A 12,365-nucleotide genomic window follows, 5' to 3' on the forward strand; every position below is an offset into this window, starting at 1 on the left:
CCCGCCTGCGTGCGTGCGTGCGTGCGCGTGCGTGCGCGTGTGCGCGTGCGTGCGTGCGCGTGCGTGCGTGCGTGCGCGTGCGTGCGCGTGCGTGCGCGCAGCCGCGGCCCCGCGTCCCCGCCCCCTGCCCGCGGCCGTGTTGTGCTCAGGTGCGGGGAGGGGTGAGCGATCCAGCTGTGCCGGCGACGTGGGGGCGGCTCCTGAAGGTGCAAAAACCAGAGAGGAAGGGCTGGGAACCCGGGAGTGCCCGCGCCACCCTGGAAGAGAGAAGGCTTCGCCTAAGTTCCGTCAGCCTGCTCCTGCTTGTAATCCATTTTCAGCGCCGTGGCTCGAAGGAGACCGTGGGGCAGCAGCAGCAGCGCGGAGCTCGTGGGTGGCTGCGGAGCAGGAGTGGGGCTGCCCCAGGAAGGACAGGCCGGGGGCTGTGGGCAGCTGGGGCTGGCAGAGCCCTCACAACACGGTACCAGCCAGGCAGGGCTGGATACTGACCGCGAGTTATCGGTAGTCTCAGGACAAATGAGCTATGACTCTGAGAGTAATAATTCTCCATTGTAATTTTCCACTGGCCTTTGCAATGTAAGTTTCTTTTACGGTAACTGCGAAATAAACAAGTTTCTGAATGGTTTAGTTAAAGTAGCGGTAACGTAAGTAACGTAAGTATCCAGTCTTTGATAAGAGATGCCGAGCAGAGACGCTCTATAACCAGCGGTAAATGCGCTGCTCAGCGGACAAGTTCAAGGAAAGTTCAAGCTTCAACCAACCACCGGAGACCACCAGAAGACCCCTACTGACTCAATAAGAACTTCTCAGAGTCAATTAACATATGTATTAATTTATGAGAGAATTAGTTAATGAATACATAACCATTGATGAATATGTAAAATTGTAAGTAAATATTGGCTGTGCTGACCAAAAAATAAGACGCACAAGATTAGAAGAGCTGCCCTCCCTGTGTGCCCAGTGCTGATGATAAAGATTGCCTGCCTCCTAATGCTCAAAAATTGAGTCTTAGGGGTTTCTTATTTGCCAGTTTACAGTAACAAACCAGGTCTGAGATACTCCTAATGAATCCATGCAGGAACAACAGGAAATGGTGCTAGAGGAAGGACTATGGTAAAAGTAACACCAGGTTCCTAAAGTGACAGCCTATAAGACAGAAACAAAAAGGGAATTTGAGGTAAGGCTACTTACAATAAAGGCTTGAAGAGCTTCAAAGAGGCAAGGTTAGAAACAGGGCATGAAACAGGTATATCTGAAGCAAACTCTGAAGACCCAAGTCTGAGCGTAAATGGAGCCTATGGGCAAAGGGGGTCTGTGGCTGTAAATCAATCTTTTCTCTAGAGAAGTTTTTTTTCTGTAAAACTGAAGGTTTGCTCTAATGGTTCTGCCTCTTTGTTCTTGCCTTTGTGATGCAATTTTTCTTTATTCTCTTCAATAGAATGTGCTGTAAAACTTGCTGAGGGTTAGCATTGTGCTTTTTACATTTCCCCTACCTAGCCCTCTGCATTTAACCATCTCTAAATATTGCTGCTTCCTGCCGTGTGGGTGTTCTGTCCCTCTTGTACTGCCTGATGAACACACACACCTGGGCGGGCTCTGCTCTCAGCAAAGCATGCCTGTTGCTGGTGTCTCTGGAAGATGCCATGTTTGCACTCATGGGGAAGTAGAAGTCAGGTTTTGTATTTCATACTGTAAGATCCTGTAATTTTGTAGGGGTACTGTACCCTGTAGTGTAGAAAAGGGACATTCAGATATCCCGGAATTGCCCTGCCCTGCCCCTGTTATGCATGGAATAACATGGGACTGTGTTGTAGAAAGGAAACTGTTTTCAGGAACTAATATTTCTCTTAGTTTTTGTAGTTTCCATCTACAGTAAGCTACAGCTGCAAGCTCCATCTGCTAAGCTCAGCAAACTTGTGCTTCTGTCTGCATCAGAAAGGAAGAGATATAGCCATTGCTGGTAAATTGTCCTTATTTTAAGTCCTGCTGTCTGAAGTAACTGCTCTGAGGAACTGGGGAAATTACTGGCTGTTTGCTTCACTGACTCCCTTTGTTTCTTGTCTGATTAGTATTTCTCTCTCCTGCCAGGCCTTTGCCAGTAAGGTCTGTTCCCTGTGCTGTCTGGCAGCTTCTCTGCAGAGCTGTGTGGCTGTCTAGGTGTGTTCCCCCATGTTGTGCCTGCAGCTGTCCAGATGACCTGGCAGGGAAACATATTTTGTTCTTGTATTTCCCAAGGCAGTAGTGGGAGATCTTTGGATCTAAAAAGCAAACAAACCCAACTGATTTATGTAATTGCTTGTGAACTCCTTTGCTCCACTCACTTACTCCTCATAGGTCTTTTCAGTCCTCCCCTTGACTGCCATATCTTTCCTTGTTACCCCTCATAAGTACCTAGCAAAAAAAGCAGTGGCTCCAGAAAAAGTAATCTAGTCCTTTTTGTTTTGACAGGGATAAGACAGACCCTTGAGATTAATGCTGCAAATGCAGCTGTGTTCACAAGATGCAGTGAATTGAAGTGTTGTATAGTCAATTTTGAGCAAGGGAGGATGAAAAGCTCCCTCTATTTCCTCATTTTTTTCTTAATTCATTACGAGCTGTGTAACTGTCCCCTAGGCTACCCTAATGTTATAGGCTGCTTTTGCCTCAATTTGTCATCCAAGTTTTTAGGTGGAGGTTGCTGAAACAACCCGCCAGCAGTTACTTAAGTTCATTTGTGGAGGTACATTTATTTCACTTTAGACACTTGGGAAGTTTAAAGAGGTTTCCCGTGGGCTTGCATTGATTAAATAAAATGCATAGCATCCTAAGTGACACTGATATATATGTGGAGAAGCCCAGTGGGTTCCCACAAAGCAGGAAGCTGACTCTGCTACACCTTCGTGTGTTACTGCAAGGCTATAAAGACAGAAATAATTTAAAAGCTCATTTCATAAAATCATGTTGAAACCCTCATCTAATATCAGAGAGATGCTTTTGTTTTTAACTTTTATACTGGAAGTTAGAAGATAAACAGCTCTACAATGGAAATAATACGGAACAATCATAAAGTCACATGTGATTGTTTATCTGTTTTAATAGTTCTTAATATATGCTTACTATTCCATAATAGTAAAAAAATTGGCTAGAGACTCTAATTTCCAATCTACCCAAGTAGATTCTGTATTGGCACACTTCTCCATTGCCTGTGTTTTCTTTAGTGTATGTTTTTGGGATGATTCAGGTGGGAAAGTAAAGGTTTCTTCTTTGCATACCTGAATTTTCTCATAGGTCTGTGCTCAGGAAGTGCTGTTTGTCCTAGTACTTTCTTGTTGTGAGAAGAAATGTTTTTATTTTGGAAGACACAGTTTGTAAGCTTGAAGTGGGTTTTGAGTAAAGAATGATTTGGATGTAACAAGAGAGTTTGACCAACTTCTAAGAGCTGATTAGTAGGAAATACTTGGTTCCTTTCTGCTTGTAACCAGCTCAGTTCTAACAGTGTTGGTGACACTAAGGTGCATACAGAATGTCCACTTGACTGCTTGGGAATGACTGCCCTAACTGGGAAACAGACTATAAGGAGTCTGCTTTTGCTGTGCTGAAGTGCATCACTGGTTCTCAGCAAAGAACTTTCTGAATCCAAATCGGTGCAAGTGTTTTTTTCTGTTTGCAAAGGATTAGACTGAATGATTTAGGCAGATTTTGTTGCCTTCAGCAACAAAATTAATAAATTAAGTCCTACTCTCTTGAGTTCTAACAGTGTCCTTCCACTGCTTATTTTCTCTCTACATAAGCGTGACCATAGTTTCCGTCCCTGGGGAAGAGTCCCGCGGAGCACCGGGCAGGGGCCGCGCCGTGCCCGGCTCAGCAGGGGGCGCCGCTGCCGCCGCCGAGCGGCCCCGGCCCGGCGGGCGGGCGGGAGGGAGGCGGGGTCGGGAGGAGCCCGGTGCCGATCCCAGTGCCGAGTCCTGTGCCGTGCCCGGTGGCGATCCCAGTGCCGAGTCCTGTGCCGTGCCCGGTGCCGTGCCCGGTGGCGATCCCAGTGCCGAGTCCTGTGCCGTGCCCGGGGCCGTGCCCGGTGGCGATCCCAGTGCCGAGTCCTGTGCCGTGCCGGAGGCGAGGACTCAGCCACGGGCAGGACGCTCCGCGCCGCCCCGCCGGCGATGTGAGGGAAGGGAGCGGCCCCTGCCCCGTCAGCCCTGGACCATGGCGGCACCCGGTAGGTGCGGTGGCTGTGGCTCCGGGAGCCGGGTGGGGCCGGGGGTGCTGTCTGTGCCCGCTGTGCCCCGGCGGTGCGGTGCGGTGCGGTGCAGAGCCCTGCCGGCTCCCGCTGCGGGCGGTGCTGCTGCCGGCTCTGCGCGCCCCGGGCGCTTCGCTGCTGGGGAGAGGGGAAGGAGGGTCCGCTCCCCGAGTTTAGGGGAACCGCGGAGCTCTTCAGAGCACTGCTGGATCATTTTTTCGCTCCTTTCTTGCTACCTTGCCTTGTTTCGTTTAGCTTGAGTTCAGGGCAGGTGCTGGCAGAGCTCTCCTACGTGTTGTATGCTCTTCGGGTTGGCAGATCAGCGAGCTCGCAAGGGAGGGTGTTCCGTAGAGGAATCGGGCCCCGTCCGCCTTTACTACCTATGTTTTTCTGTGATGTTTTATAGAGAAGTCAGTTCTTCCTAAAAACGGCTTTATCCCCCCTGCACTGCACTTCTTTTTGAGCGTAGAACTCGGTGCCCCTTGGCACAGGATCACAAACTGAGCTAGGTTGCCGTAACTGAAAATGTTTTAGCTAACATATGTGAAGGTAAAACTACCTAGAACAGACTTGTAAACTCAATGGGGAGAGGCATCTAGCCTGTATTGTGTAAGTCTTGCTAAAGCTCACTGTGCAAGTTCCTCTTCTTGCAGGGAAGTGTATGTGTTTTATCTAAAAAAGGAAAAACGTGCCATTCTCAGGGTGTGAAGTAGCGTTTGCGTTTCACTGGTGCGTATCTCCTTGTGATGTAAAAATAAGCTAAAGGGAGGCCTCAGGAGACTTGTGGGCAAGACTACTTTTCTCCTTATAAACAGAAGGTGATTTCACAGAGACTTTTAAAAATAGAACAACCTTAGATTAACATATCATAATGCAAATCTCGGGTTCCTATCACTGAAGTTTGGTTTGCAGAATTTGTATCTGCTTTGATTCTGCTATTTCCTCTTACTTGTTTGCAGCACTTTATTTATAAAGTGAAGGTTTTCTATTCCAGTCAAGGTAAGAAGTCTTACTAGGATGTTAATAATTACTGTGCGTGATCACTATTACTTTACATTCCATCTATGCAAGGAATGCATTTATTTCTTCATACATCACTTAAATACTCACACTTCAGACACTAAAGTATGAAAGGTGCTGAGGACTTCTCTTCAAGGCCCGCCAGCAGTTTCTATTACCTCTTGGAAGTGCACTCTATTTAAAGAGTTTTATTTTTAAGACACCTTGAGTTGGGTTTCTTTTAACCAATAGGCAATTGTCTTTCATGAAGAGTGAATTCCCCTCTATCAAGGATTGTTATTTTGGATTGTGATATTTGTGTATCATCCATAGTCATAAATCCCACACCAAAGTGGAAAAGCCTACATAATGCTTTTCTTATGTCATCGGACTTGGAGGTAGATTTTTGCTAGCAGATGGAAATAGATTTGCTCGCCACTGCGCGTGATCGTCTAAGTTGAAGTAAAGAATTTGTGTCTCAGCTGTTTATCTGGTCTGTGGACAATGAGAAATCATAGTCTACTTACGAGAGGTATGTGAAAGATGATACAGAAAAGCTGTGTATTATTACAGGCCCTGAATTTTCTTTATGGGACCTACAAGTACAATTGAAAACTTTATCATCTGTGAATTGAAAAGGGTCAAATCCTTTTGGCTTGCGGAATGAAATAGTAGATACTAACAATTGATATTTTAAGATATAGTCTTACCCAGAGCTGATATGCCAACTTCCCAGGGTATTCTTTATCTATTTTGGTGGCAATCAGAACCTTGTCATGTGGCCATAAACTGCTATCCCACGTTTGCTCTTAACTTGAAGACCATCACCCTACTACTCTCAGATGTAGTTTGAAAATAAGACTGATTTTTTTACCCCTCAGAGAGGGACTATCAAAGTCATGACATAGTCTAGCACTTATAGTATACTTCTATTCACTTGCCATGGGCTCCTGTGATTTTTTTTGGTGTGAATTGTTTCATTCGCTTCCATTCTGTGCACAGTTTGTAAGCTAAGGGAAAGCTTTGTGTCATGTTCTGTCTGTGTTATTTGGTCTGTGGGCCTTGCATCTCAGTTAGAGGTCTTAGACATTTCTACTGCACTGGCTTGTAATCTCATCAGTCTGTTATCATTGCTGTATAATGGAGTATGCAGCTAAGCACTGAAGAGGCATTTACAGCAGGAAAGGAATCCAGAGGTTATGGTTCATCATTGCAAACTGCAACAGAACTGCATCTTCCTGATTTTTCTATGAAATAAATAAATATGCTCTGCAATATTATTAATAGTGCTAATATTTTGAAGATGGAGGCAAAAGTGATTTTAATACCCTGAGTTTAGGAATGCAGAAGGAAGGTATTGTTAAAATTTAAATTAGGTTACTCTTGAGAGTGTGAAAGGTTATTGAGATGGTCGACTGGCACAATTCTTTCTTTCTCATGCTATTTTATGTAGTTTTCATATATTCTTACTTTAATGGAAAACTTCCTTGTCTTGGGTTTTCCAAAACCAGCCTGTCAAAAGCATTGTCAAAGCATCCATCTGAAGTCAGGGTTTAAGGAAATGAAATGGTTGGTTTTCACCTAGGCATTTCCCTATATGTGTACAATAGGCAGTGCACACATTGTGTTTTGAGTTGTGCTCTGTGAGTTTTTCAGTAACTGATGTGTGAAGAACTGTGGAAAAACCTCCCTGAAATGTTTTGTATTCTCCACTTATGCTTTTCCTTGAAGACTGGGCAGTAGTTGGTGCTGCAAAGGGAGCAATTTGGTTAGACAAGCAACAGCATGATCCAGGAAAGTGAGTCCTGTGTCATCTTTATTTTAAAAGAGAATGTTGCAATTGAAGTAATTTCTAGATTTTTGTTTTATTTGAAACAGTTCCAGTGCTGACTTAAGCTTTTTAGCTCTGCAAGATCCACTTTCAGTATTTTTGCTTGTGAACATAAAGCATTTTTTTTTGGCTGTAAGAGTGGAGTCAGTAATTTCTCAGTTCTCCTTTTAGGACTGTTGTTCCTCCGTTCATCGGATAAGTGTAGAAGGTTGTAGGAGTTGAGGTAAAAGGGCCAGAGGAGAGCTCGCACAGTTCTGTTAAAGGGAATGGTGTGCTTGTAGGACAGTGCTAGCCAGGGAATCAATATGTTTCCTAAACACTGGGTGAAGTTCCTTCCTGCTGGATGCAAAGGCTATGCTGTTCTGTCGGGGAACTTGGCAGTGAGTCTGTCAAGTTTGCTTCTTTTGTCTGCATATCAGAGAAGGGAGGCTTTCTCAGATACTCAGTGTCCCAGCAGTGCGGTGGATGTTTAAAATCAATGCCTTCTCTACCCTGTCTCCAAATACAGCTGCTTCCTTTCATTGGCAGACTGGAGAAGGGCCTGTTGGCTAACAGATTTAGTTGTAGAAGCCATACACTTTTTAAAGATTAATGATAGGATTAGGTGTTCCAATTTACAGAATGTTAAAATGCCTGAAAGGCCATCACTGATTTTTCCCAGAGACTGGTGGTCAGGCTTGTCCCAGAGAGTGCCAGGGTAGGACTTTAGGAGCCTTGAGTACACCTCAGAGAGTCACTGCATGGTCTCCCCATCTGCTGAGGTTGGACTCAGCTGGCCAGGATGCAGTGCGTGGGCTCCATTCTCAGCAGACAGTTGTGCTGTCCTTTCCCACTGTACTGCATGTAAATCAGCACATGACTGGAAGCAGAAGTCGGTGGAACATCTCTTTTTCTAGAATAAAATTTGAATTCTGCTTGGTTTTCCTGTTTCTGCTTGTGATTCTGTCGTCTTTGTCAGGTGGTGTTCAGCCATTATCAGTGGTATTTTGGCAATAATAGTGTGCTTGCTGGTGCAAGAGCCATATTTTTTCTTAGCAGGTCTTCACTCATAGCTTAAAGGTCCCAAGGTTTTGAGTCCTTTTGTCTGCTTTGTGAGCTTGCTGGATCCCCCCAAGTCTCTATCTGGGCTCGGGAGCTGTGTTTGCTCAGAAACAAGCAGCCGTCCTAGTGAATGCTGCAGAACTGCACTGTCTGTTCTCCATAGATAGGACATCATCATTTCATTGCTAGAGACTTCCCATTTATGCAGGTAACCATAACACTAGTGATTGAACACAGAGCACATCTCTGTGCTTTACTTCTCAACTCTGTCACTCTGCTGAACTACAGTTTGAAGCTACTAATTGTACAGTTTAAGGCTGGTGTCCCTCAGCCTAGACATCATTTCAGCCTTAATTTTGTAATGAAAGTTCTGGGAAAGGTGGTAGAATAAAGTCTTTGGAGGCTGTGCAGTTTGGGTTGAATTTTTATAAGGTGATTGTAAAACTGTCATCTTCAGTTCTGGTAAATTCACTCTCTGCAGATCCTCTTTTTGGCATGCCAAATTTTAGGCATTGCCTTCTACTGTAATTAGACAAATCTGCCTTTGCCTGCTTGTGGATGGAGATGCATTGGAAATGTTGTCAGTGTTAAAGAGTCAAACTGGAATTAGAAGAAGACAATTGGCTAATAAGATTTTTTAAATGCTCAGCTCTGGTATTTACCATGTGACCAAAGCTGTAAACATCAGATTTGGGTAAACTTCATCACAGGTAAAAGGGAAAATTAAATTTAGCCTTAAAAGTTTCCTTGGGATTGGTGGGAGAGCACTGCATCATGACCTGCTGGTTCAGCCTGCGTCTGATCCTAACAAGCTGGTAACAGTTTTAAAAGTACTTTTGTTCTAGAGCACAGAAATGGACGAGTCTGTAGGTAGAAGCTGTCTCTAGAGAATTCTGGAAGAAGTCAACTTTGATGAGCATATTTTGGGCTGTGCTATGGACACCACTGTTGTATTAATTCTTTCCCGCTGAAGTGAAGGTTTGTCATGCCAAAATTGTTGGGAAACCTTTGTACGACAGTTCTGGAGGAAGGACTCTAACGCAGGCTTGCGAAATGCCTGAAACCTGAATGACAGAGCTGATGTTCTTCGAGCACTGGGGCTGGTGTACCCTTAGGTGCATGCACACTTTGCAGGCGCTTTGCTTTCTGCTGCAGTGAAAGCAAATATCTAACACCGTGGAAGCCATAGTGACTTCCTGTAAGTATTGTGGGACCTCATTTAAATAAAGGACTTTCTTATTTTAGATGTGCTGTTTAGTGTATGCTTCACTTGATCGTGTAATGGTCTGCAGTTGTGTTGCACAGACATTTTAAGCACTGTAGTTGCCTAAAATGATTTAACTTCAGATGCAAAGGTGAACTCCCCTTTTCAAGCTAGTTTGTTTTGAAGGTCTGGTTTTTGTGGTTTTTTATTTTCCACCAATATGCTTTAAATCTGTAAATCTCAACATGTAGTTTGTTACACTTCAAACTACATATGAAATGCTCTTCTTCATGGGAAAGTTTTTTGAGAATGAAAAATTACTTAAATTTTAGTAGATACAAATAGGAGTCCATCCACCCTTAGAATTTCTGTGTGCGAACACCTCACTTTGGATAGAACTGCTGTTCTTTTGAAGTTCTTTGTAGCTTCTGACATGAATTACTGAGACAGAGCTGTGGGATTTTTGTTGCAAAGCTATGAGTCAGTTCAGGCTTTGAATATAATCCTTTTTCTTGTGATAATCTTGCCCCTGTACAGGAACCCCTGGAGAATATGATGTGCTGATTGTGTATGCAAGTGACGCCACTGAATGGTGCCAGTACCTGCAGAACCTCTTCCTCTTTACTCGGCACATTCGAAAGCATCGGATTCTGAGCTACCAGCTGGAAGGGGAGTCTGCCATTTCCCACCCGGAGCTGGACCTGTTCAACAGAAGTCGAAGCATCATCCTTTTGCTTTCTGCTGAGCTGGTGCAGAATTTTTATCTTCCTCACGTCCTGCAGAGCCTTCAGGAAGCATTATGGCCCCCGTGCAAAGTAGTCAAGCTGTTCTGTGGTGTTACAGACAGTGATGACTATCGGACCTTTTTCAAGGACTGGTCTCAGTGGCAGGAACTCACAAATGATGATGAGCCTGAGGCTTATCTTGCAGCTGTCAAGAAGGCTATTTCAGAAGGTAAGGCAATAGCCATGAAGTTGTGCTTTCTGGTTAAGGGTTGGAGGAGGGAGATACGTGACATTGTTCTGATTTGAACACTGGTAATGTGCTTTACTGAAACAGAAAAATAAAGCACATTGTCCAACCCTTGTAAACGAGGAATTTTTGCAAGCAAAGGTTTCTCTGCCTGGCCAATTGGTCCATAATTCAGAAAAGTTTACCGGTTACTCATAGAAAACTTCTGAATTTGAGGTTATCTTAGGTGCTTGGTTTTGAAAGCAAAGTGAAAATTAAAACTGCTTACCTTTAGTGTTCTGCCTGTAAATATTGTGCCCTGCAATTTATTCACTCAAATTAATGGAAAATTGTCTTTCATTTATATCATTTAAGGAAAACAATTATCTTTTCCTTCAGACTTTTTTTTTTCCTGTCATGCCAGAACCAAAATAAGGTTTTCTAATAATTATTCTCTAGCACTGGGCCTAAAATCAGAGGTGTAACCATACGGCAACAGATGAGCTTGTTACCTGTGATATAAAGGTGGAGATTAATTTAACTTGAGAATTGCATTGATGGCCTTAAAAATAATGCAACCCTTCTGAAAGTGATCACCTTGTAAGTAGCACAGAAGTATTAACAGCTGGAGACTCCAGAAGCCCAATGTACTGAGTTTTAATTGATTCTGAACTTTCTTAAACTCTAGAAGAGCATGTAGTATTCCTTTCTGTTTCTGTTGCAATGAAGATGGAGAGCTCTGGAGAGTTGTGCTGGTCAAGGTGTTTTTATGACATTGCCATACAACGGGTTATAGTATTTTCTGTCAGCCTTAGCAAGATGGGAATCCTGCAGTTGGATCTTGGACTAAGATTTGTCTCTGTTTAGAAGCATAAATGAGGCAGTGCAGTCTTCCAGTGTTTCTGGTGTTGTGTGCATGAAGATGCTTTATGTCAGGATAACAACGATAGCACGTTAGCAAATTTATCACTAAATTTTGAAAGTCATGATCTTGGCCAAAATGGTCCTCCTGAATAAAGATAATTTAGAGAATATGCAGATGTCATTCTCAGGAGACCAGATCACAGCAGATACTTCCTAGTACCTTTTAAAAATCTCCATAAACTGAAGTTTGCACCTCCCTTTCACACACCTCTAAAACATCTTGGTTTCCCCATGTATAACCTAGAACTAAAGTAGTCTGGCTCCTTTGCTTTCAGTCTGGAAGAAGACAGAAAACAGTGGCTGAACTTTTATACTCTGAAAAATAAAACTGAACAGAGATTATGTTAGCTTTACTGATGCTTTCTAGCTAGCAAAAGAAAATGTTTGCTTACTGTTTTTCTCCGAACTTGGGTTTAGAGCATGGCAACAATGTTTTATTGATTTTTAAATATGTTACTCAAAGTTGGAAAGGTTTAAACATCTCACTGAATTATTAGTGTTAGTGGTTTTACTTAACATGTCCAAGGATTGTCAGTTATTTTAGGCAGATTGGGAGAAAATTCTCATGTAGTTGAAGAGTGTGTGAGAATACAAAGGGCATTGATCCTGAATTTTTTTCCCAGAGCCAGCTCTCAGCGGGCTTTTCAGATTTGCTGCATTTTGAGCAACGGTTTAGTGGGCTGCCCGGCTGTTTAATGGTCTGGCTGTCAGGCATCTATGGCAAAACTTCTTTAGGGAAAGACTGTACAGTCTGACTTTTCATAGTTGGGTGTAGAGTCCTTCTCCAGAGGTGCTATCTGTGCTGCAGCTTAGCATGTGCTGAAAAGAACTGTGCTTTCATTTTATGTAAATGATGTTTTGAAAGTGAGATTGTGCTTTGGATTTTTGTTGCTGTTTTTACGTATCACTCTAATAAGCATACAATTGGTCTCAAACTGACTTCAGCATATCTAGAAAATATTTTACTGAGAGAAAAAAAGAGATAAAACCAAACTCATTTACTACCAAGTCTGTAGTAGCATTTTCCAGATAGTTCGGTACACAAAGGTTCGGAATTTCTGGACGTCTGTTACAGGTAACTGAGTCCTACCTGATATTGGCTGTCACCTGCATGCAATGTCAGGTTTTGATCTGTGCACATCAGAGCAGTTGCAATGGCCAACTATCTGCTCTCTCACTGACTCTTGTGAAGGAAGAAC

General features: G+C 43.5%; 1 protein-coding gene across 1 annotated transcript in view; it reads left to right on the forward strand.

Moving 5' to 3' along the window:
• The first annotated feature begins 3,923 nt into the window (after positions 1-3,923).
• The window catches only part of PIK3AP1 (phosphoinositide-3-kinase adaptor protein 1), a 38,460-nt gene continuing 30,018 nt past the window's right edge, over positions 3,924-12,365 (forward strand). The window contains exons 1-2 of the mRNA XM_071564005.1: positions 3,924-4,195; positions 9,829-10,245. Of these exons, the coding sequence (XP_071420106.1) occupies positions 4,183-4,195; positions 9,829-10,245 (430 nt within the window). The 5' untranslated portion in view covers positions 3,924-4,182. The remainder of the gene's footprint in view (positions 4,196-9,828; positions 10,246-12,365) is intronic.

This window comes from Pithys albifrons, chromosome 9, assembly GCF_047495875.1.
Source record: "Pithys albifrons albifrons isolate INPA30051 chromosome 9, PitAlb_v1, whole genome shotgun sequence".
Classification (NCBI taxonomy): Eukaryota; Metazoa; Chordata; class Aves; order Passeriformes; family Thamnophilidae; genus Pithys; species Pithys albifrons.